The sequence below is a fragment of the Mustela nivalis genome (genome assembly GCF_964662115.1).
Source record: "Mustela nivalis genome assembly, chromosome: 10".
In the NCBI taxonomy this organism is placed as follows: domain Eukaryota; kingdom Metazoa; phylum Chordata; class Mammalia; order Carnivora; family Mustelidae; genus Mustela; species Mustela nivalis.
In genome coordinates, this window is record NC_139029.1 from 82,823,777 (window position 1) to 82,848,854 (window position 25,078).

Consider the following 25,078-nt stretch of genomic DNA (forward strand, 5'->3'; position numbering starts at 1 on the left):
CTCCATGCTGAGCAGGAAGCCCAATTCAGGGCTTATCCCAGGACCAGGACCCCAGGATTATGACTCAAGCTGAAGGCAGAGGCTTAACCAACTCAGCACCCAGGTGCCCACCCAAGTAAAAGATTTTTTAAGTAGTCAAATTTTGTCAAAAAGGAAAAGCTAAATATAAAATTATATAAATATAAAATTATATGGAATGTCAGTGGAAAAATATTTTTCCAAACTAAATGGCATATCACATAAACCTGACTTTTCTCCAAATAAAGTTTAGTTTAGTTTCTCCAAACTAAATGACATATGACATAAACCTGACTTTTTTTTTTTTTTTTAAGGTTTCTTTGGGAGTATATTTGGATTAATGGGTGTATACATTTATGATGGAGAATTGGTGTCAAAGAATGGATTTTTTCAGGGATATAACCGACTGACTTGGATAGTTGTTATTCTTCAGGTAAAGCATTTAAAGTCATATTTAGTGCTAATAAACTTTTTTTTAATGTAGATAATCAGAGTAGCTCCTGATATACAATGTGAGGGAAAGAGATCCCTCCTGTTGGGTGTTCTCATTATATCAAGCTTATTCAGGGAAGTTAAAATAGAACTGGTCTTGATGCCATAATGAAAACTTACTTTGAAAAGGTCATAAATAACTTTATGGTATTTAAATTTGACATAATTAAAATCAAGTTTAAGAATAAAAGAGGTCAAGCTGAAAGCAAATATAACTTTTGATTTTTTTTTACAATTCTTATATAGGAAGTCTGTGATCAATGCATTAAGGCTCAAAAGCAGATCTAGATATTTAAATCTGCCTTACATTGTAGTTACATATTAAAATATTTCTGTCAAATTATCTCCATTTATAATTTGAAATTGGTCAAGGGTTGAGTAATTTCATCATCAAAAATATACTTGATTACTCTGGAGTATATAAAAGTGAAGATGCAAGTCACTGCCCTCACAAACCCTTTCTTTGGAGGTATTTGAAGCTGTAAGAAGCAAGGCCTCTTACAGAAGGTGGGTGTGGATAGCAAAGGATAGTTGTGTTTTGAAAGCAGGAAGGATACTTCTATTTTTAAGATAAAAGGAGACAAGGGAAAGTAAAATTCAGAGGAAATTTGAAGTAGAGATAGGGTAAATCAAGAGAGTTTGTATGATAGCTTTTATTCTAGCAGAAGAAAGCCCTCTTCCGGTAAGACTTGAGCAAGATAAAGGAGGTTTGGTACAGTCGATATGAGGGATTCATCATGGACTAAATAGATGAACACGTACATTGCCAGGAGGTAATATGACATCAATTTGTAGTGAGCTCAATTGGCATAGTTTGTGACTTTCACTAATAAGCTTCTGTCATGTGTGGAGGTACAGTAAAAGTTGTTAACATGGGTAATCCAGATTTAGGATGTGTAAGTAGAGTTTGGCAGAACACAAAACTGAATAGTGTGGTAAAACCTCATTATTTAAGTAGGCACAGTGTGGACTTTGAGAGAGATTTGGTAGAAAGTTCAGAAGAATAATCTGACAGCAATAAAAAGTAGGTTGAATGGTGAGAAGCTGGGGGAAGAAAGCCAAGTAAAAAAAAATTCAAGTTACACTTTATTTTTACTTCAAAAATAAAAACATTTCATGGATCTGAGTGACCAGTCTTTCCACATTTGTCTGAACAAGTGATGTTTAATTACTAAATTGGTTGAGGATAGATGTTTTATTCACAGTACAAACTATATTACAACAAACTGCAGATTACTCTGGTAGTTACTTCATCAGATCACTTTTGAAATAAAAGGGCTGTTGAACGAGACCTGGAAGTCTGTTGGTTATAGGATATATTTAATAAAAATCATTTATTATAGTGGGATTAAATTTATAGGACAAAAGCTTAAAGCTTCATTGAATAATGAGATTGTCTTGAAAGGCAGTTTTATATATGTTTAAAATAATGTTTTAAAATTTTTGCAGGCACTTGGAGGCCTTGTAATAGCTGCTGTTATTAAATACGCAGATAATATTTTAAAAGGATTTGCAACCTCTTTATCCATAATACTATCAACACTGATATCCTATTTTTGGCTACAAGATTTTGTGCCAACCAGGTAATGTATTCTTTTCTATTTCTTTAAGTCTCTAAAATATATGGAAAAGTAAGAATTCTTAATAAGATCTGGTATGAAAAATTTTATTTTATTATAACTTTTGAAGAATCAAGGAGATATAGTAAAAAATCATTTAGCTGTCTTTTTTTTTTAGTTTTAAAAAATTATTTAAATTCTATTTAGTTAACATAGTGTATTATTAGTTTCAGGGGAAGAATTTAGTGATTCTTCAGTTGCATATAATATCTGCTGCTCATTACATCATGTACCCTTCTTAATGCCCGAGACCCAGTTACCCTATCCGCTACCCACCTCCCACCAACAACCTCAGTTTGTTCTCCAGGATTAAGAGTCTCTATGGTTCACCCCTCTCTCTGTTTTATCTTTTTTTAAAAAAACATTTTTTAATTTAAATTCAGTTAATTAACATGCAGTATATTGATTTCAGAGGTATAGACCTGTGATTCATCAGTCTTATATAATACCCAGTGGTGATTACATCACATGTCCTCCTTAATGTCCATCACCCAGTTACCCCATATCTCTACTGCCTCCCCTCCAGCAACTCTCTGTTCCCCAGCATTTAATTGTCTTTTATTTTATTTTTTTTTAAGATTTTATTTATTTGACAGAGAGAGACACAGCAAGAGAGGGAACACAAGCACAGGGAGTGAGAGAGGGAGAAGGAAGCCCAATGCAGGGCTCAATCCCAGGACCCTGGGATCAAGACCTGAGCCAAAGGCAGATGCTTAACAACTGAGCCACCCAGGTGCCCCTTAACTGTCTTTTAAAAAAAAGGTTTCAAACTAACTACATAAAAGAAAATATTCTACTAATAAGTTTTTTTGTACAAATTTAACTAGCCAGAATTTTCCCAGTAGACTGGAAAATATTTTCAAACTTTTCCCCCAAAGTAAAATGTCATATAAAAAGTTCAATAAATCATATAATGGCATTTTTATGTGTGGAATTGATATAGATAAAGCCAGGAGAGTAGATGACATTCTTGAATAGTTTATGTAGAGAATGTGCAGGAGAAAACTCTTTTAGGTGGTGGCAGAAGAGTGGTTGGGAAGAGAATTACAAAAGGAATGAGGGGTGAGGCAGGAGACCCAGGATGTGTAGTGTCATCGATGCCAAGGGAGGAAACAGTCAGGAAGAATGAAGTGTGATTAATACACACTATAGCTGGTACCGAAAGTCTTGTTATTTTTTAATAATTATTAACTTATAACCCAGAGTAATGAGATTATATTTTAGTGGATTCCAGGTTACTAGTCTTGGTTTTCGTCAACTTCACTCCCCTCCTCATCTTCTTAACTTCTAAACTTTGGAGTCTCTGAAGGATCTGTCCTTGAACCTCTCATTTGTACTCACTCCCTTGGGTGATCTCTGCTCTCAAGGATGATAACCTTCCCTTCTTTTCTCTTTCCTTCTTTCTCTTCTCTTCGCTTCACTTCTCTTTGCTTCTCTTCTCCTTTCCTTTCCTTTTCTTTCTTTCCTTTCCTTTTCTTTCTCTCTACTTTCACATTTTACTCTGAATTCCAGGCTTGTATATTTAATCGCATATTTGACATTTTCACTTGAATATCTACTACATAATTCGTTTCCTAACCCTATAAGGGTTTCCCAATTTAGTAAATGGCAGCACCTTCCTTCTCCAGTTGCTTAGGCTAAAATTCTCCTTGATTTAAACAGGAACAGTTTATCCACAGTAACCTAAGAGAAGGCCTATAGATATATAGACAGAAAGTTAAAATATATGGAAGTTCTTTATCTTCTGAGTGAAATAGGAAGTAAGGTTATCAACTTCTCTTTACCTTTCTCTCACACATCATTCCAATCTAGAAATAAAGCCTGTCACCTCTTCCTTTTTAATATCTCCAGAGTCAACCATTTCTCACAACTTCCATTGCTACCACCCTGGTCCAAGGCATACTCATTTATCACCTGGATTAAGGAAATAGTCTCTTGATATATCTCATTGCTTTGTCTATTGCTCTGTGCCCCTAAAATGTTCTCCATTCAGCAAACTATTTTCAATGTAAATAAGATCATATCACCACTCTGTTACCTAAAAGTTGTAATTATTATGGCCTATTTGATATGGCCCTCAGCTATATTGTTCATATAGCTGAGGGCCATATCAAATAGGCCTGTCTTCATCTGATATTGTTTCCTTCCTTCCTTCCCTCCCTCCCTCCTTTCTTTTTCTTTCTTCTTTCCTCCCTCCCACCCTCCCTCCCCTCCCCCATCTGTCTATCTACTGCAACCTCTTTGCTACAGGCTTTGACTTGCCCTTCAGTCATCTTGGAATACTCATCCCCTGTGTATTCACATGACAAACTCCCTCACATCCTCAGGTCTTGGCTCAAATTTACTCTATCAGGAGACCTCCCTAATAAAAGCACCCCCCTCCATTCTAACATTCTTTCCTCTTTTCTTCAGCAGATTCTTTCTTCAGAAGATTTATTACCAGCCTATTATAGGCCAAAGCTTGGCCTATAATAGGCACTCTATTTGAATGAATATTCAAGATCTTAAAATTTTAATACAGCTAGTAAAATTTATTTGTGTTACTGAGAGTGAGATAGGATTATAGATGGAATGTGGCAGTAGAAAAATATGATATCCTCTTTATGTTTCTATATTAAACATTTGTGGTTTCATTCTTCTAGCAGCCTGGGTAATAGGTCTGGGACACGCATGTTGGAATGTTTAATTTCTCTGAGGCATGGATTTAAAAGTATTTCTATTTCTAGTTTGGTATGGGAATGAACTACCTAGCTAGTAAGACTAGCCTAACAACTAGGATATATGTTTTAATGATGCTTTAGCCTCTATTCATTCAATGAGGAAATTATGCACTAATGTATTATTTGAGTAAGTTGGGAACTTTAAATTATTTTAGATGTTTCAGAATCTAGATTTTTAGGGTACATTTAAAAAGGAATACCTTTAAAAAAATAACACCTCATATAAAGCTGACTCAGGATGCTAACTTTAAATCTTTGAATCATGTAGGGAATAAACAATAAACAAGTAAATGAACAGGTAGATCAGTAGAAGGGCAAACGAATAGTAGTTTGTCAATAAAATTTATATCTGCATGTAAATCCATGTTTCTGAGGGACTATGTAGGATATGTTGGGATGAAGATAAAAAGGGAAAAGATAATGAGTTTGTTATTATTGAATGAATGAATGTTTTGACACCGAGTCAGATGAAGAAGATGGATTATTTTTCCTATAAGTAGACTATCTTTATGTATTCTTATTTTTGTGAAGAACATCTCTTAAGTAATAAATCCAATGGCCTCTATTCCAAATGTATTAATGTATTTTCCTTTGTTATCCCCATTTCACTTCCTAAAACTGCTTAGGTTTTGTTTGTTGTTTTCTCAGAGGTGGTTCCCCTGTACTTGCCTTTCTGACTGCTCCTTTAGTAACCTATCAATCCTTACTCACTCTCTCATTCATCTTATTCACTGCCATGTCTTGTCTGTCCTCTCTGTGAAGATAAGTCCCAACTTAACTTCAACTCTAGATTCCTATTTTCAGCTGACTACTAAACACCTCTACTAATATATCACCAGTGTTCCTTTTCCTAACTTATTTTTCTTGTGTTGATTATTTTGCTTATTGGTATTAAACATCCTTGCATTTAGGCTTGTTTATTCTTCTATCAGAAACTTATTAAGTGTCCACTATGTGCCTTCCTTTCACTGTACCGGATCCTAGATAAACAGGAATTTATGAATGAGATATGATTTCCTCTCTTCAAAGAGATAACAGTGATTAGAGAGATAGACATGTGAATAAATGAGAATTTTATGATCAGTGCAGCAATGAAGTATATATATGCAATTCTGTTGGAAATCAGGTGCCCAAATCCTTGAAATAATCATTGTATTCTGATAGTTTTTCCTCAACAAAATTTTTTTTCCTCAGAACCATGTAAAAATAGCTATCTTGACAAGCAGGGGTTTCATGACATTAGGTATTCTAGTAGATCCTGTTAGAAATTTCATAAAATAGATTCCTGCAGAGGGTAGAGAATTGGATCAGACAGCTTTTCAGTTGAGCATGTGATTCTGTGTAATTCCAGAGGTCCAGAAAGCTAGGCAAAGGTCAGAATGCCTGTCAGAGGAAGTTTTCAGTCAGAAGCTTGTCCAAAGCCTAATTATGAAATACTCCTATGGAACTAATTTTCTTCAAGAGGTATTGTAGAAAGGTTTATGTTGTCATAATCTTACCTGTGTACCTGCATCAGAGGCTTTTGAAAAGTTACATCAAACCTACAGCAGATAATTTATCACAGCAGATAGTTATTGAGCTCCCTCTATATCCTAGGCACTTGGGATATAATAATGAATGAGGAGCACATGGTTAAGCAGGCGTGCAGACATGTCAATAATGTGTCATTTAATAACGTGTAATAAATGTTACCATAGAGTACCTCCACCTAGGGGAATGAGTCTTGGAGACATTAGACATGAGTTATGAATAATCATTTTCTTGGGAGAAAGGACATTGCAAGCAGAGGGAGGGAGTAGCATCTAAAAGGACACTGTCCTGAAAGGCACACTGTTTCACCGAATGGAATGGCTGAACTATAGATTGGGTGGGTTGAATATGGGAGATGAGGTTGGGGGACCACATTAGGAAGGGCCCTTTATGTCATAGTAAGTGTTGTGATCTTTTTCCTTTATAGAACAAATGTTTATTATTGTGAAACTCAAGAGAGTGACTTTGAACTATTAATAGAAACTTTAAAACAAAGACTTACTCATGTCCCTGTAATAGTACTTTGAAGAATTTACATCTTAAAAGTTAAATTGGTATTCACTTTATCTCCACTTTAAGTTCCAGTACCAGTTTAAGTTCATTTATAGTTTATAATAAGGTATATTATATCTCTGGATCGATAAAATAAAGAATAAACCAAGTCTACCTGCATTTAATCGAATTTCCTTTTGTAAAGCATCCTGTGATGTGGTCCTGAATTTTGTTTATTATTACTACCTTGGATTTTAAACTGAACTTTACTAAAAAAACAAACAAAAAGCTGAACTTCACTTTCGTCTCAAAAGAATGCCATTTTCTGTTTATATTTTCTAATATTTAAAAGTTGAGATCTTTTATTATTCAATGTATTAAAGGCAAAAGACATATTAAGGGGAAATACATTTAAAACATCTTTGCTTTGGGAGCCAATACAGTGCAGTGGATGAAAGTAGGGTTCTAGAGTCAAACATACCTAGATTTGAGCCTTGTCTTCCACTTAAAGTTGACTCTAAGCAAGTTATTTAAACTCTCTAACCCTCAGTTTCCTCATATATTAAAAAAATGAGGTTAATACTAATACTTCTTCATAAGGTGGTTATAAGAATTAAATGAGATGCATAGAAAACACTTGGCTTGAATACCTAGAATGTATTAAGTACTTAGTATTTGTTAGCCTTATTACTGGAACATTTTTTCCCAAGTTAAAATTGTTTTTATAAGAGAAGAAATAGAAATTGTTTTGCTTTTAATCTGATTATCTCTTTTTCATTTTTTCTTCATCTATTTAGTGTCTTTTTCCTTGGAGCCATCCTTGTAATAACAGCTACTTTCCTATATGGTTATGATCCCAAACCTACAGGCAATCCTACTAAAGCATAGTCGTATACTATCTTTAACTGATTTTTCACAATGGTGCACTAGGAATCTCAACATTAATCTTGCATAGAGGACTTCTACAGACTCTCAGAAGATATCATCATGCTGAATCTCATTGTATTGTTCAAATGATGTGAAAATATAAAAGTTTAAGGATAAAATGTCTATATGTTAATGAAATGGCTATTACATCTAGAAATCAAAGCTTGAAAGTATTTCCAGCTATTACAATAATTATTGGAGAAAACTTGAAATCTGAGTTTAAAAAGATTTTACCTTTTGATTGCTGCAGAAATGTCCTATGCACTCTTTGCAAGAGCACACAACAAATGTCAGATACAATTTTTGCAAATGAGATCTATTTAATCTTATTAAATGTTTTTTATCTTTTTCTGTATAGAAATATCAAATCACATGGAATATTCAAAGTTTGAAAATTATAATTATAATTGCCTATAAAGCTGTGAAGAAACAGAAGTATGATTTGAAAAACATTTTAATGTATCTGAGATTTTTATATTTATACAAAAGATTACTAAAGAAAAGATTGCTAAATGTCATTTGTTCAACTACATACAAATTGATAAAGTTATGTCCTGGGTCTAATTTATGAGAGAATAAAATTCATACTTAAATTTAATGTAGGGAAATACACACATCTATTTCTCCATCTACATTTTAAGATCCGTTAGTGCTTTGAAACTGCTGAAAGCAATCCAGTTGCTCCTGTGCTAGATTGTAGCCAGAAACTTTTGCACTAATTGAGTTTTGTTCTTAATCTCTTAATTGTATTTCTTTTCTGTAAATCAGATAGATCCTTAATATTTCCTTAAATTAAATTGCTGTATGTGGTAATTTCCATTAAAGTTTCAAAATGAATTTAAAAGGATTAAATACTCATTTAATAATTGAAAGGAATTATTATTATCTAATATCTCCACTTGGAGAATTTTGAACTATCAAAGAATATACTGTATACAACTAAAATGTTTTTAAATGAATATTGTAGTCATTGATCTGTAAAAATTCCTTTAATTTACAGCTGTTAGAAACAACAACCAAAATAATAATAGTATAGATATCAATGAATTGAGACCAAAATGACCTTTCTTAGAGACATTCCAGATTGCCATAATATTATATTATTTTAAATGGCACTATAGCTATAAACTCAAGGCTGCTCAGAAGAACTTTTTAGGCCTTTCATAAACCAACCATCCCCAGGAATACTCTGGTCACATGTCTAGGAGAGGTAGCAAATTCTGAGTTCCCTTTCTGTGGCCCTGTAGAAGCTGCTAGGAAGGAGCCACCACTTAGATTTAAGATAGTGGTTTCTTTTCTGTTTTGATTAGCACTGGAGTTGTGGTTATAAATTACATGAGTTATTTAATAAGTTGGTTCAAGAGGGAGAGAAAATATAGCAAAAATGGTAAAGTGAATTGGTGGGCAAGAATATGGAATATGGATGTAATTTAATTATTGACTATAGATAGAATTACCTATTATGTATAAGAAGTATTTTACTTTATTTTTTCATTCATGCTTATATATTTTTAAGTCTCCCATTCTAATAGTATAAAAACTAAAAAAAAATAAATATTTTTATATTGTTATAATGGATTTTGTTAAATAGAATTTGGCTCAAAAATACTGTGTTACAAATTTTTGGGTACTTTGGCTTATTAGGACTGGCTATGTTTCTTTGCTTTATGCAAACCACATCTCTATAAGAGACAGGTCTAACCTATTCCATTCAGAGTCTAAAAGTGATTAAAATTACAAAATATCTTAATTAGCTGCTGATTCCAAATTGGAATTAACTAAACTTTCTGGAAGCCTGACCTATGATTTTCAGTGACCATCTTTTAGAGTATTTGTTAATAACTTCACCACATTCTGAGCATGGGGTTTTTAGATCATAACAGCATTCAGACTTATATCTTACTATCTATTTCTGAGTGAAATCTAAGTCCTGCAAATGCAAAGAATTCAAGAATATATATAAAGATTTATGTTCAGCCTGCATGGAAGTACTATTTGGGTACTAGTATATATTAATTCAGTGTACATTTACATAGGCTGAGTGTACCTTCAAAAAATGATAAAAGCAAATAATTGGATATTAGACATGTTAGTTACCACATTTTCCAGTGTCCAAAATAATATAATTTTTAAGATTCCCAATAAAGCTTTTAAAAATGTAATTAAGAGTTGTGAGAAAAGACGATGTGCTCTAAAGCCTATTTTTAAACTGATTTTTATTAGACAAGTTTAATTTATATTTTGCTTTTCTATTAGGCTTAAAGATGTTATTAGAGATTGGGTTGTATAGCTTATAATTTTTAATTTATAGAGAATTGGATTTGAGAAGGGGGGACCTATATCCTAGACCATGTCATTTACACAAATAATGCCATTTTCGTATGTGTGTGTGGTGTGCTTTGATGACCTTCAAAAGCCTTATTGTATCAATCAATCTTGACTATTTAAATTCTTACTTTTTAAAGTTTACTTGTTACCTCTCAACTACTTTGTTCCTATATTCATGGGAGAAGAGTGCCAGTTGATAGTTGTATTAAAAATTAAGAATTAAGTATTTGGGAAGAAAAGTTTAAAATTCAATATGTAGGTGTTTCAACATGGTAATATTACCACTTCTTCAATAAGTGTTCTTAGGGAATTTGGAGGCTAGTTTTATGGTGTAAACTATAGTTTAGAGATGCAAAACTTCAATGTTTACATCAGTTTATACTGAATGTCGCAATTTCACAGAAGGGAAGATAGTTTGATATTTAAACTAGATTCTAAGGAGACAGAATCTAAAAAGAAACTAATTGACTTTGTGCCCAGTAGATGTAGTGTAATATTGATTATTCTTAAGTATTGGTACACTTTTCCTACATATCAAATTATTAGACTTTTAAAATGTCATTGTATTGTCATCAACTGAGTTTTGTTTTGTTTTTAGAAATAGGGGTTAGCATCACTTATTTTATCTACACTTTCATTGTTATATTTAATTACACATGGATGTATGCTTTACATAAGAAAAGGTTTATAAGTTATTTATGGTATATTGAAAGTCATCTTAAGAATCTCCCAGATATGTAGCATATTTAAAGTAATTACAGGACCAAAGAAAAAGCACCTTTATCAAAATCTGGTCCTATGTGCCTTGCTTTACCAAATACCTGACTTTTCTGAAGGATATTATTACTGTAATTCACTACTTTGGACACATGGGGAAATTGACATTTTATGAATAACTAAAATTCAATTTTTTGGATGTTTCAACATTTGCTCTTTAAATCCATTATCTAAAAGAATATTAAATTAGTATACTGTATAAACATTAGTAAACAGTACTTATTTAAATAAATTATGCACCATTGCTCCATCATTGAGCTTTTGAAATTTTAACAAGTGTATATATATATATGGCTGTTACTTGGTTGTTTTATTTCTTATTATGAGATATAATTTACTGTGATTTTTAAAATATTTTTTAATGAGTTGAATTCTGAATTTGTTTATATGTCTATGAATTTCATTCGTTTAGAAAGATTCCTTTGAGTTTGGGAATGTGATTTGTATATTTAAATTTTTTATGGACATAATTTAGAGGAATGTATAAATTGGTCTTTTGTTAAATGGCTTTTTAATGGATGAATTTGTCTCTGTCATTTTTTGGTATCCAGTTATTATCCAGTTATTATCTATTTAGTAGATTTATGAAGAAGATTTTCATAATTAACTACTTACATTTCCTCCTATATTTCCTTGTTTCCCTTTTCACCTGTGTTTGACTTAACCAAATTAGAGTCCTTTCTATATATTCGAAATGACTCCCTGATCTTTCTGTATCTCTCTAGTTACCTTTATCATGTGTGATGTTCGTTCCTTTTTCCTAGCCTGTGCTCTAGCATGGAAGACTGGGTTTTATTTAAACTAGTTAGAACCTCTCTATCTGGTGATAATAGTCTAATTTTTGTTGTTGTTGTTGCTTTAAATAAATTATCTTTTTGCTAGCCTCAGGGTTAAGTAATTACAGTAATTGGTATATATTTTCTTCATAAATCATTGAATATAATTGCTTCTACTGTGACTATCAATTCAGTGCATAGAGATTAAATGATAAGCAATACAAAGGATTTCGCTTCCACGCCTATTAGTGAAATAACCTTGTACGAAGTGCTTTGTTTTAAAAGGTCACTAAAAAGTATCAGCATTTATTTATTTCAGCATATCAGCATTTTAAAAGTAGATACTTTGGTTTCTTCTTGTGAAAATAATTAACTGAAAATCTTTACATCTTTTTGGAATTGGAATACTTTTGTTGGAAGTATATCACAGTCCTTGAATCCCAGTCCTATGCAACCTCATACTTACACCTCATAATTAGTATTATGTATAATTAGCATTAGTAAATGGTCTTTCTTACCATTCTTAAAAGTTTTGGATTCCCTCAAAGCAGGATTATTACATACATATTCCAGAAAAGAAAATAGCAAAGAGGAAATAACTTGTGTTCAGACCCCAAAGATGTCAAATTCTACTATAGTAGAGTGTGTCTTGGTGACTGCAAATTCATGGGTTTCCCAAATCTACCTGCAGGTTCAATAATTCACTAGAAAGACAGAACTTAATGAAAGCTGTTATACTCTCATCATGTTTATTATCAGGAAGGGATGCAAATTTGAATCAGCCAAAGGAAGAGGCATATAGGGTAGAATCTAGGAGTCCAAATTCCAGTTTTCCTTTCCAGTTGTCTACTCCCTGTGGGATCCTGGACAGTGTTATTTATTCCCGGCCACAGTATACACACAGTTTTGCCAATCAGGAAAGCTCACTCATGCTGTGGTGTCCAAATTTTTATTGACGTTTTATTTCTTGGTCTGATTCTTTGCCCATGTGGTTGAGAACTTTCCAGCCCTGCCCCTCCCTGGAAAACTGGCTGACATCGAGTTACAGGGGTTTATCCTGAGTCATCTTGTTAGCATAAATTATCAGGTATGAGGTCCTAAAGATGCAGGCCAGAACTTTCTTTAGGTAAAGCCAAATTCCTTATTACAAAGTGATCATTTGTGTCTATACACATTCTTCTGAATTGATGATGACAACAAGCAATGACAGTTCTTTATAGAGACTTTTATACTTTATGATTTTAATTTCAAAAGTATTGGCAAATGATTCTGAACATATGACTTGAGGGTAGAAAAACATTTATAATCAGATACAGTGCTAAGTAGCACATGTAGTATTCATTTAGTTTTCAGTTCTGATGTTAAATGACTTTATAAATGCTGAATTATTTTTTAAAGAACAATAAATTATATTGTATATTAACATACAATTTTAAGCTTATTTCTTATTTATTCATTTTTTGCCATTTGAAGATTATAACATGAATGCTGCTTTGGAGGGACTTCTTGATTTTACTGATACTTTTTTAAAAGTCTGTTACATGGTAATACAGTATTTTATTTATTCTGTCATTAATAACAAATACTTGAGAATATTTATAATATTAATGGAATTTAATCTAAAAGAAGTTCAACTTGCTTTTTTTGACATTCCAGTACTGGTTATACATAAGAATAGTTATGGTCAAAATTATTATGTCAAAAATATAATATATGCTTGGTATTAGTCTATATAGAATTCAGTTTTTGGCATAAAGTTCTTTGGCTGTAAGAACGTTTGGTTTACTTCACTAATCGGAATATGTCTTAATGCTGGTATGGCCTTTTCTTAGTATTTCCTCTGCACTTGATTTTTAGCACTGTTATCTATGATTGTATGAGTGGAGTTGAATGAAGATAGTCATCATGTTTATTCCAAATAGGGTACCGTAACCAATTACTATAGTAATGATCAGGTAGGTGGGCAGTGCGACTGACTGTCCAATATTTTTGAGACCAGCAGATCAAGCCTAAGGAATTTAGCCAAGATTCAGGAATAAAAGCCTACAAGATAAGAACTATGAAGCGAAAATGAGAGTTTATGTAAAAAACAAAGCCATAAATAACTCTGGCAGTGGTGGTGATGAATTTTCCACTAGCTTACCTGTGGCTTTAGGCAGTCGTGGGTCCTTCATTCACACTCAGGCCCCTCTTGGCAGTTCAGCCTCTTTAGCACCAAGTCGATTATAAGCTAAATTACCGTTAACCATCACTATTATAATAAAAGGTTAACAGAATAAAACTGATACCAGTTGTTCCTTTGGTTGACTGTAGGGCTGCACTGTTAATTGATAGGTCCACATTTCCAGTAATCCTTTGCTAGGGTTAAGCATCAGCCCTTCATTGGATCGAAGCAATATTTCATTTACGAATTCATTTACATTTATTCATTTAGGATTTCTAATATGTAAAAATAACTTATTTAAGACAAGTAACTTATTATTCCCTTGGAACTCGTTTACCAGACAAATACACTTTCATCCTTTTTTAAGTATTACCTCCTGTGTTTGGGAGTAATCATCTGAAAATATACTCTTGTTAAAATGTGCTTGAAATGTAAAGTATTTAAGGGGTTTAGTTAAATTTGATAAGTTAGACTTATGAATTTTTAACAAAATCTGTGAATGTGTTTGTTTTTATGTGTTTGCTCTCTTTTAAAAGACACTGCATGTACAAAAACATGATTTCTAATAATTGAGGGTTTACATTATCTTCTTTGGGCTAAGGTTTTATTGTGTTCTAGTTTATTCTATGTGGGTAGTAAATACAGCAATTAAAAATTGTGATATTAAGGGCTTTTTCTAATATATGCAAGCTCCTTCAATACGTTTTCTAAATATTATAGCCAAAGTAGAGTTGTTTTTGTTGGGTCATACAGAGTTATAGAAAATCATGACAGGAGATGAGTCCATGTTTCAGTTTATGACTTTGAAAATATTGCTGTGAATTTTAGAATTTTAAAACTTGAAGTTCATTTTGGATATTATGTACGTAATGCTTCAAATTTCCATTACTTAATATTGTCTCCATTTTTACTTTATTTTGAACATTTTATTTTTATAAAAATTGTTATTTTAATGGCTTCAGTCATGCTCTGACAGATTTAGGTTTGAAAAATTCATGGGTTATCTCCATGCATTCACAAACTAATCATTGTTAAAGACTCTTTTTTAAATTTAAATTTCTTCAGTTTTTCATTTTGAAAAAATTTAAACATGCATGTTCTCATTTACTCTTCACCTAAATACAACATTACTAATATTTTGCCATACTAGCTTCTCAGAACACTTGACTCCTACTTCAGCATGCATATCCTAAAAATAAGGCCATTTCCCTATTTAACTCAATACCATTATCATACTTAAGGAGACTTAAATTATCTTGATTTTATCATCTAAGTTCATATCCAGATATTTCTAATTGTCATAAAAATGAATTTAAATTTTTCTGGTTTTGAACCAGGATGCAGTTGAGGTTCATATTTATTGATTGTCTTATTTATATTTATTTGATTGTCTTATTAGTCTAGAAGATCCTTCCCTGCACCCCCTTTGTTTCCCCCCCATGATGTGACTTTAAAGAATCTAAATCACTTTCCTCCTATCCTTAATCTCTCTGTTCCTTTGACTTGTTCCCTTTATTCTTTGTATTTCCATTGAACTGAAAGTGGAGTCTGTAGGTTTGATTAGCTTCAGCTCAAGTGTTTTTGGAAAGAATATTTCATGGGTAATCTTGTAGATTTTATATTTTATCACATTGAAGACACATTATTCTGGGCAGTTCAGTCAGTTAAGCACCTCTTTTTTTTTTTTTTTTTTAAACATTTTATTTATTTGAGACAGAGAGAGTGAGCACACAGGAAGGGTCAGAGGAAGATGGAGAAGCAGACTTCCTTGCTTGAGCAGAGAGCCTGATGTGGGGCTCTATCTCAAGACCCTGGGATTGTGACCTGAGCTAAAGGCAGACACTTAACTGACTTAGCCACCCAGGTGGTGGCCCAGCACCCAATTCTTGATTTCAACTCAGGTTATGAGCTCAGGGTTGTGAGATTCAGCCCAAGGTCAGGCTCCATGTTGGGTTTGGAGCCTGCTTTGATTCTCTCTCTCCTTTTACCCCTTCCTGCTTGTACACTCTCTCTTTCTCTAAAAAGAAAGAAAGAAAGAAAGAAAGAAAGAAAGAAAGAAAGAAAGAAAGAAAGAAAGAAAGAAAGAAAGAAAGATTTTTTAAGTTAAAAATTTTAGGGACACCTGGGTGGCTCAGTGGGTTAAGCCTCTGCCTTCTGCTCAGGTCATGATCTCAGGGTCCTGGGACTGAGTCCCTCATCAGGCTCTCTGCTCAGCAGGGAGCCTGCTTCCCCCTCTCCCTCTGCCTGCCTCCTGCCTACTTGCATCTCTCTTTCTCTGTCAAATAAGATCTTTTTAAAAAAAAAAAAGTTTAAAATTTTAATTTTCTAATTTTCTGCTTTCTTTTAGTTTATGTTCTTCTATTAAAAAAGAGACTATTTCCCTTTTCCCAGTGCTCCCTTTTTTCAAATACCACTAGGTCTTCAAATTATTCAAGTGTATCAAAGTCAATTACAGTCACAGTTCTTTTTGATGTTGTGAGCCAATAGCCAGTGGAAATCACTGCAGGCCAGCTCCTGTGTCTTTTAGACATGATCACATTAGTCTGTGAGTTTTTTCTTGCTTCAGTCACAAGATGTCTCATCCCAAACCTGGAATATCAACTATTTCACCAAGGACCCCTATTCTTTTCAGGGAGAGTGGACTCTCTTTGCTTTTATACCATCTCAGTGGACAGAGCTAGGGAGTAAATTTTTTAAAAGTTCTTGAATTCAAATTGATAACATTTAGTAATACAAGGTGTTTTTTTAAGTTTTGTATTTGCATCTCTTTTGCAGTGAAAATACTTGTTCTGAGTAACAATATATTTATGTTTTATTATGTAGTATGCTTTTCAGTAGTACAATACCAATATTACTAATGGTAAACATACTGAATAAAATTTAAGTTTCTTTGCAGTTATTAATGGATTGAGCCACTAGGTGCCGCTAGAATCTAGATACTTTAAGTACAGCTTGACTAGATATTAAAAAATCCTTGACTCAGACTTTCTTGAATTTTTTCGAGAATGTTGCTCCACTGTTGCATTGTTTAGTTTTATTGCTCTTCTGGCACCACGTGATATTTTTCTCTTTGGAAATGTTAATTTTGTTTGCTGTTGGCTTTTGTCTGGAAGCCCAGATAATTTTTTCCATGTCATCTTCTCTCTGATCCTTTTTCTTTTTTTTTTTTTTTTTTTTTGTTCTAATAACTGATTTATGCTTCTCCTCCGTGTTTCTTACCTTCATTATGTCTTTCTTGGGGACACTGTAATACAGTATTCATTTTTTAGATGATTTTATTTTTTCAGTATTTTATTTTTTCAGTATACTGCCTGAGTTTGATCTACTCTCATCTTCCCGGTGGGTTTTAAATCTTGTATATATTGCATCCTTTCACATCTGCAGTTGTATATTTAATGATATTTAATTCATATTGGAGTGTTGTATGTAGTTTTCCTCTGCTTCATATTTTCTAGAGGGTAGTATTTTGTTTTAATTGAAAAGTCTTTATTTTCCATTTTAATAGTAGCCTTGTATGGGGTTTTGGTGGCTTTTTCTGTTCCTGGTAAGATGTTCTGGATTTTCCTGCATCAGCAAGAAAAGGTGGTTCTATGGGGGGGTGGGCAGGGTGTGAAGGGATGTGGGTGACTCAGTTTTACAGCTAAAGAAAGCCCTCTTCTGTTCATATAGTAAAGTGCAGTTTCTTTAATAAATGGTGCTTTTTTTAAAAAAAATTAAATTTATTTAAAAAATTTTTTTTTATAAACATGTATTTTTATCCCCAGGGGTACAGGTCTGTGAATTGCCAGGTTTACACAATTCACAGCACTCACCATAGCACATACCCTCCCCAATGTCCATAACCCCACCCCCCTTCTCCCAACTTCCCTCCCCCCAGCAACCCTCAGTTTGTTTTGTGAGATTAAGAGCCACTTATGGTTTCTCTCCCTCCCAATACCATCTTGTTTCATTTATTCTTCTCCTACCCACTTAAGCCCCCATGTTGCATCACCACTTCCTCATATCAGGGAGATCATATGATAGTTGTCTTTCTCTGCTAAATGGTGCATTTTGAGGTTTGGGTTCTGTGATACAATCTTAGTTTCTTTAGTAATATTTAGCTTCAGCCACTTGCTCTTCTAAGGGATCCCTGTATTTTCCGGGTGCCTCATTAAGTGTTCTTATGAACTTTCCACCTTGGTTCTTACCTGTTTTCAAGACTGAGTTTTGGCCTTCTCATTATTTTGGGGGACTCTCAGTATCCTTCAGAATCACTGCCTTTTGCTTATGCCGGCCAGTGCTAGTTTCTGTTGACTGTAACCAAAGAATCCTAATTGACATACTAACCACTCAATGTAAAGTTTGTGAATATTCACAACCCTAAATCATATACAAAGCCACAAATACATACACAGCAGGTCTGTTAGAACAGGACTTCTCTCTCTTGTTTACTATTGCACTCTTATAGCTCAAAGCCTGGGACATTCTGGACATTCAGTGTGTTAAATTTCTCTTTATTACATTATTTCCAATAGCACTTGCCACAATCTGAAATTATCTTCCCTTTATGTTTGTTTCATAAGTTTGTCCCCCAGTATAATTAAGCTTCATGAAGATAAATATGATTTCATGTATGAATGTATCCTGAGTGTCTAGTAAACCATTGACAAACACAGGTACTCAAAAATATTTTTTGACTAATAATCAGTTCTTTGGGATGGTAAAATTGGTATAGCTCAATGAAGTATCCTTCTGAGGGGCTATGAAAAGTTAGAGTAACCACATAATAAATTATCTTAACCAGCGCTCTACATTCATCCAAAACAAGCTCCTAAGAATTTAGTTATGAAATCTTGTCATGACCTTCTCTAAGGAGCTTCAGGTTGGGGCTCAATTAAATGTTTCAGCAAGAGAATATTTTTTAACAGATGAGGGGAGCCTGGCTGGCTCAGATGGTAGGGTATGCTATGCTTGATCTTCAGTTCAAGCCCCACCTTGGATGTGGAGCCTTAAATAATAATAATAAACAAATGATGAGTTTACTTGTTGATGGGAAAATGTAACTTGAACTATCCATCAAGCTAAAACACCTTTGTTTTCCTTTTTTTTTTTTTAAGATTTTATTTATTAATATTTAACAGATCACAAGTAGGCAGAGAGGCAGGCAGATGGGGTGGGGGAAGTAGGCTCCCCGCTGAGCAGAGAGCCTGATGAGGGACTCAGTCCCAGGACCCTGAGATCATGACCTGAGCAGAAGGCAGAGGCTTAACCCACTGAGCCACCCAGGTGCCCCTGTTTTCCATTTCTAGTCAAATGTTCTTCTATATAGAAATAGAAGGAACAGAAAATTCAAATTTATCTTTTAACATTTTATTTTTAAATAATCTCAAACTTACATAAGAGTTGCAACAATAGGAGCACCTGGGTGGCTCAGCTGGTTATGTGCCTCAACTCTTGATCTCAGTTCAGGTCTTGATCTTGGGGTCCTGAGTTTGTGCCCCACAGGGAGCCTACTTTTTTTAAAAAAAAGTTGCAACAATAGTACAAACAACACATCCCCTTTACCCTGTGTGTTAGCTATCTACAGTTATATTATACATTACCCCAAAACAGTGCCTTAAAATAAGTACTTTTTACCTTACAGTTTCTGAGAGGGAACCCAGAGTGGCTAATCAAGGTGGTCCTAGCTCACGATTTCCTCATATTGGAGTCAGGAGGTTAGCAGGGGTTGCAGTCAGCTAAAGGTTTAACCAGCACTGGACTATCTGCTTCCAAGGTTACTCACTTACCTGTTGGTAGGAGGCCTCAGTTCCTGGACACACAGAGACCTGGCTGTAGGCTGCTTGAGTGTCATAACATGGCAGCTGGCTTCCCCAGACTTGAGCCCAAAATGAATAGAAAAGACCTCGCAGGGAGATGCATGCCTTTTATGACTTACCTGCTTAAGTCACTGCGGTCAGTTCTGCTGTATCTCTTAGACAGAAAAGAGTCACTCAGGCCAGTCCCACACCGAAGGGGAGAATGAGACCCCATCTCTTCCAAAGTATATCACTGAATTTGTGAAAATATCTTAAAATCACCATATTCAAAAAACCCCACTATTTTTAACAACTTGTTTGTCACTCTTACTCCCCGCCCCCTACATATACAAACATGTTCTCTCCTATTTGAGAGCAGGTAGCATGCATCACATACCTTCACTCCTTGAGATTTCAGTGTATTAAGAAAAGGGATATTCTCTTAGTACAGTTATCAAAATCAGACTTAACATGGTGTTCATCTGTAGTCCGTATTTCACTTGTGTGAACTGTCATTTCTAGAATTTTACCCCCATTAAGTTGGTTTTTAAGCAATACAGTAAAACAAGTAGTGGGTTACAGAGCGTAACATAGGTCACGTACGTTTTTATTGGCAGGAAATAAAAGGTCCTGGGACTGGAGGCTGCTGGAAACGCACACTCTAGTTGAGCCCGGAGCCGGGGGTGAGGGTGTGAGCGGGGGTGGGGGTAGGAAGGGCTGAGCACGAAGACAAAATACTGTTTCTGAAAAATCAGTTTATCCTTACCCACTATTTCTGGAAAACGATTTCAACTGATCCCTCCGGTTCCCGTCTTGATTAGAACGCAGAGATAGCGGTAATAGTTGAGGGGGGCTGGTCAGATTGCCAGGGCAACCATTTATCCGCCGTATTTCCACGAGCAGGTAACTTTTGGAAACATATTTCTTTATCAATGAAGGAATGAAGGGTCCCTACCGCCCAGGGCTGTTGTGAGGACTAAGCGAGCCGAGGAACAGGAAAAGCACAACGGTGCACCAGCCGCGAGCCTAGTGGTTTCCCCCTGGGTTTCCCTCCCCGCCCGGAGAAGGCCGAGGAACCGAGGGGGCGGGGCGGTGTCACGTGGGCGGGGTGGGGCGGGGCGGGGCGGGCTCCTCCGCAGATCGCACGATGTGACGCGCCGCCGGAGGCAGGCCGGGCCCTCAAGATGGCGGCGGGCGCCCCGAGCGGCTCGGCCCGGCAGTAGTGGCGGGACGGCACTCGCCGCTGGGGCCGGCCGCCCCGGGAGTGGCTGCAGCAGCGCCAGGAATCGAGGATGGTAAAATGACCCAGGGGAAGAAGAAGAAACGGGCCGCGAACCGCAGTATCATGCTGGCTAAGAAGATCATCATTAAGGACGGAGGCACGGTGAGCTGGGGTACCGCGCCGGGGAGCGTCCCTCGGGGCCCCCATCCGAGCTCTGCCCCCAGCGCCGCCGCCACCAGCCGCCCGAGCGTCCCCGCCCTCCCCCACCCCGTCGGTGGTGCTAGTGTCTGAGCCTCCTGGGCCTTCTTGTTTCTGCTCCCTCGTCCCGGACTGCGGCCTCCGGGGCCCGTCCTCCTGGGGAAGCCGCTTGCCTCTCCCGCACCTGCCGCCCTCTCTATCGGCGGCCCCTGGAGGCCCTGCGGCCTGGATCCCCACGTGCGCCTCCGCCGCGGGCTGGAAATGACGCCCGGCTCTCCGCCGGCCGGCCCCTCGCGTCGCCCGGGTGGTGCTGGTCCCGCCGCGCCCCTCGGCCCCGCCGCTTCGCCTTCGGCCCTGCGCCGCCTCCGCCGCGGCCCTTTCGAAGATGCTGGGAGCAGTCCCTGGCCTCCCATATGCTGCTAACCCGGTGGCATCTGGCGTGGCGACCCCGCTGGGGCCCCTCAGTGCCTTCACTTTCTTCTTCCACCTCCTTCTGGGTCAGTGCTCGTAGCTCCTTCCCGTGGGGTAAACACTGTCAGAAGGTGGGCTTTCCTCTGGACTTCGCGGAGTCAGAAGCGTGACGGAGGACACCAGGGGCCTAGACTTAAATCCGCTGGTTTCCAAAGAACTGTAACCAAGTAACCCCCCTCTTGTTTTAAACTCACTTTGTTTATTTATAAAATAAAAGACCAAATAGAGTTATCATGGCCTGAGGATTAGAAGACACTTTGAAAGGAAGACAGAGGGCAAGAAAAAAATTGTGCTTTTTAGAAACAGTTGTCATCACAATAAACTTTATGCAGTGTGCTGTAGTTAACCAGCAGGGGACGTAGGATTTTTAATTGAAAATTTAACTCGCCTGTACTTTTTTATGCTGAAATTTCTCCGTTGCTACTCTCCAGTCTTTGTTGCATTCTTTGACATTATGTTCTGAAATAGAATGCAGAGGTAAAATACGTGTTACACTTTCTTGAGAAGTGTGCAGAAACGATTCCTCTTATTTCATCCTTATATTTATTCATATGTATATATATATTTGGATATTTGGAGCCCGGTTCAACAGCTTGCATAGTGCTAAATATGTACAATAATTAGGCCACCACCGAGGATTTGCAGAATCCATTTGAAATAAATGACTTTTTTTTTTTTTTGGACATTTCAGAATAGGGGTCCAATCCATATGCTAAAATTTAGAAAGCTTGGGACATGTGCAGCAATTTCAGAATATACTTTTAGCTAAGTGTAAAATTAATTAGATGTTATAGCTTTGACATGTAGTGAAAAAAGAAACTTCAGGTCCTTAGATCTTTTTGTTGTACTTGAATAATTAGAACATTATTTTGATTAAATCATTTGTGAATAGTCAGGCCCTTTTGATGAAGTTGGTTAGAACTATGTGGGGAGAGAAATAGCATGAACGAATACTGGTTGTTTTTGTTAACCATAGGGACTTGATATTTTAACTTCTATATAAAATCTACAAAATAGAAGCAACAAAGGATTGTATTATATAAAAGCAAGTGATTTTTAAGATCCATATTCTCTGCAAAAGATTAAGAGTGGAGTTCTGATCAGGAAACACACCTTCCTTTTTCTTAAGGTAAAGTTCAGTTTTGTTACCTCTTTGGAGTTTCGTTTGATTCACTTTACAGCAGATGCTTTCATTCCAAATCCTGTGAGATTTGGAAGAGATTTTTGTTTTATCTTATTTGTTAAAGTTGTGAATTCGTGGCTTGTTTTTGGAAGCAAAATACAATTTTACACAAACGTCAGTAAGTTTTTAAGAGGGCACATTGAATAAATGGAAGGTTTTCTTGAGAACTATGGTCATGTGGGTATAATTACTTATCATCTTTATACACTTATGTTGCACTTTCCATTCTAAAAGCATTGGACACCTCTTTAGAATACAATATTTGTTTATGTATCTTTGAATCTTATAGGGCTTAATATGGATTCAGAGTGATAAAAACACACTTTAAGTTCTTAAAGAAAAAAGTATGTGCTAGCACATACTTTTGAATTTTTTGTGGTCATTGCATGTATTCCTATATTGATTTTATACGCACACATACACATGGGATATTTATATTTTCAGAATAGTCAAAGGGTAATTTTTTACAGTGTTTGTATTTTAAGCTACTCTAGCTGTAAATGAAGAAAATATATTATAATTGTAGAAATTTTAAAATGGCACTCCCTTTTCTGCTTCTCTACTTGTAATTGCTCAGACTGCCCTTATAAACATTTTTAAGAAAGGGAATAAAATTGCTGATTGGTATTTTGCGTGCGTGCGTGTGTGTGTGTGTGTGTGTGTATGTGCCACTGGTTGGTGGATTCATTCTGTCAGGTGTCTGAGGCTGTATCATCATACTTCACAGTCTCTGAACAGTATTTTGGATCCTTGGCCAATGATATTGACCTGTCCTCTCTTGTTTTCTTCCTAGTGTTCAACAGTGTTAGTAAAATCATTTTGCCTCATCTTTCTGCTAAATTATTTGCTTCGTCTTTCTGCTAATGATGTCTTTGTAAGCCTTATTAGCCAATTTTCATATTTATAACCAAAACTAATAATGAGTTAATGACTTTTCAACAGATTTGTTGCCATTTTTGACAGTTGAAGAAGTGAACCCTTCTAAATGAACCAGGTTAATCATAATTTACTAAACGCTTTTCTTGAAATTGTATTTGAATATGCTCTGAAACCAGGGTGAGCCTAGTAAATTGCCAATTTGATTCATACACAGTTAAGGGAAATTACATTAAGGTGTGTGATTCTGTATCAGGAGTTTTTTGTTTTTGTTTTTAAGATTTTATTGATTGGACGGAGAGAGACACAGCAAGAGATGAATTGCAAGCAGGGGGAATGGGAGAGGGAGAAGCAGGCTTCCCACTGAGCAGGACTGGATCCCAGGACCCTGGGATCATGACCTGTTCGATCCCAGGACCTGAGCCGAAGGTAGACACCCAACAACTGAGCCACCTAGATGCCCCATATATCAGGAGTTTTTAACTTGGGTGTGTACCCCCTGAAGTTGTTTGCAGAATTTTCTTTGACTCTCCATTTTTCAAGAGAGATTCCCAAAAGAGTCCATACCTTCTCATAACTATAGAAGAGTTTTACAGATTAAATTCAGTAGGTATATATTTATACCTATATACCGTTTTTGTATACCATTTTACTGTATACCATTTTACTGATGAAAGTAATTGTAATATTATTGGTGGATTTACTTTCTGAAGCATCCTTATATGGAAATACAGTTTTTGTTACAAAAAAATTTTTTTTTTTTTTTTAGATTTTATTTATTTATTTATTTGACAGTCAGAGACCACAAGTAGGCAGAGAGGCGGGGGGTGGGGTGGGTGGGTGGGGAAGCAGGCTCTCTGCTGAGCAGAGAGCCAGATGCGGGCTGGATCCCAGGACCCTGGGACCACGACCTGAGTGGAAGGCAGAGGCCTTAACCCACTGAGCCACCCAGGTGTCCCTTTTGTTACAAATTTTAATGAGTGTGACATATTTATGTATTATTCAGTGCAGACCATTTAAGTTGGTTGAATTAAAAGTGCATTCTAACATTTTAGAATACTTCAGTTTTGTTGTTAAATTCTTACCATGTATTTATTAACAGATTGTTTATAAACACTTCTATTAGAGGCTAAGAGCTAAAGAGTTACATAGATGAAGTATTTGTATTGTCAAAAATAGAACTTTTAAATGGTTTTTTGAAGTTTGCTTATTTTTTTAACATGATCTTTATTTTTTTTTAAGATTTTATTTATTTATTTGACAGAGAGAGAGATAACAAGTAGGCAGAGAGTCAGGCAGAGAGAGAGGAGGAAGCGGGCTCCCTGCTGAGCAGAGAGCCTGATGTGGGTCTCCATCCCAGGACCCTGGGACCATGACCTGAGCTGAAGGCAGAGGCTTTAACCCACTAAGCCACCCAGGTGCCCTGTTTTGTTAATACAGTTGTGGGACTGCATCTCTGACAAAGGGAAAAATGTCCAATTTTTTCACAAATAAATTGGTAAAATGAC

General features: G+C 35.8%; 2 protein-coding genes and 1 pseudogene across 5 annotated transcripts in view; 2 read left to right on the forward strand and 1 right to left on the reverse strand.

The window, feature by feature from the left end:
* SLC35A3 (solute carrier family 35 member A3) overlaps positions 1-11,422 on the forward strand; it is a 52,485-nt gene extending 41,063 nt beyond the window's left edge. Inside the window, exons 6-8 of the mRNA XM_082686528.1 lie at positions 333-451; positions 1,960-2,093; positions 7,669-11,422. Of these exons, the coding sequence (XP_082542654.1) occupies positions 333-451; positions 1,960-2,093; positions 7,669-7,759 (344 nt within the window). The 3' untranslated portion in view covers positions 7,760-11,422. The remainder of the gene's footprint in view (positions 1-332; positions 452-1,959; positions 2,094-7,668) is intronic.
* LOC309842395 (phosphatidylinositol N-acetylglucosaminyltransferase subunit P pseudogene) lies at positions 10,744-15,002 on the reverse strand (annotated as a pseudogene). The gene has a single exon. The product of its transcript is annotated as a phosphatidylinositol N-acetylglucosaminyltransferase subunit P pseudogene (transcript).
* A 5,243-nt stretch (positions 15,003-20,245) lies between these two features.
* MFSD14A (major facilitator superfamily domain containing 14A) overlaps positions 20,246-25,078 on the forward strand; it is a 42,403-nt gene continuing 37,570 nt past the window's right edge. Inside the window, exon 1 of one of the 3 annotated variants that reach the window (XM_082686506.1) lies at positions 20,246-21,004. In XM_082686506.1, the coding sequence (XP_082542632.1) occupies positions 20,921-21,004 (84 nt within the window). In that variant the 5' untranslated portion in view covers positions 20,246-20,920. Of the gene's footprint in view, positions 21,005-22,520; positions 22,641-25,078 lie in introns of those variants that run through there. The other 2 variants (XM_082686508.1, XM_082686507.1) reach the window with 2 other exon arrangements.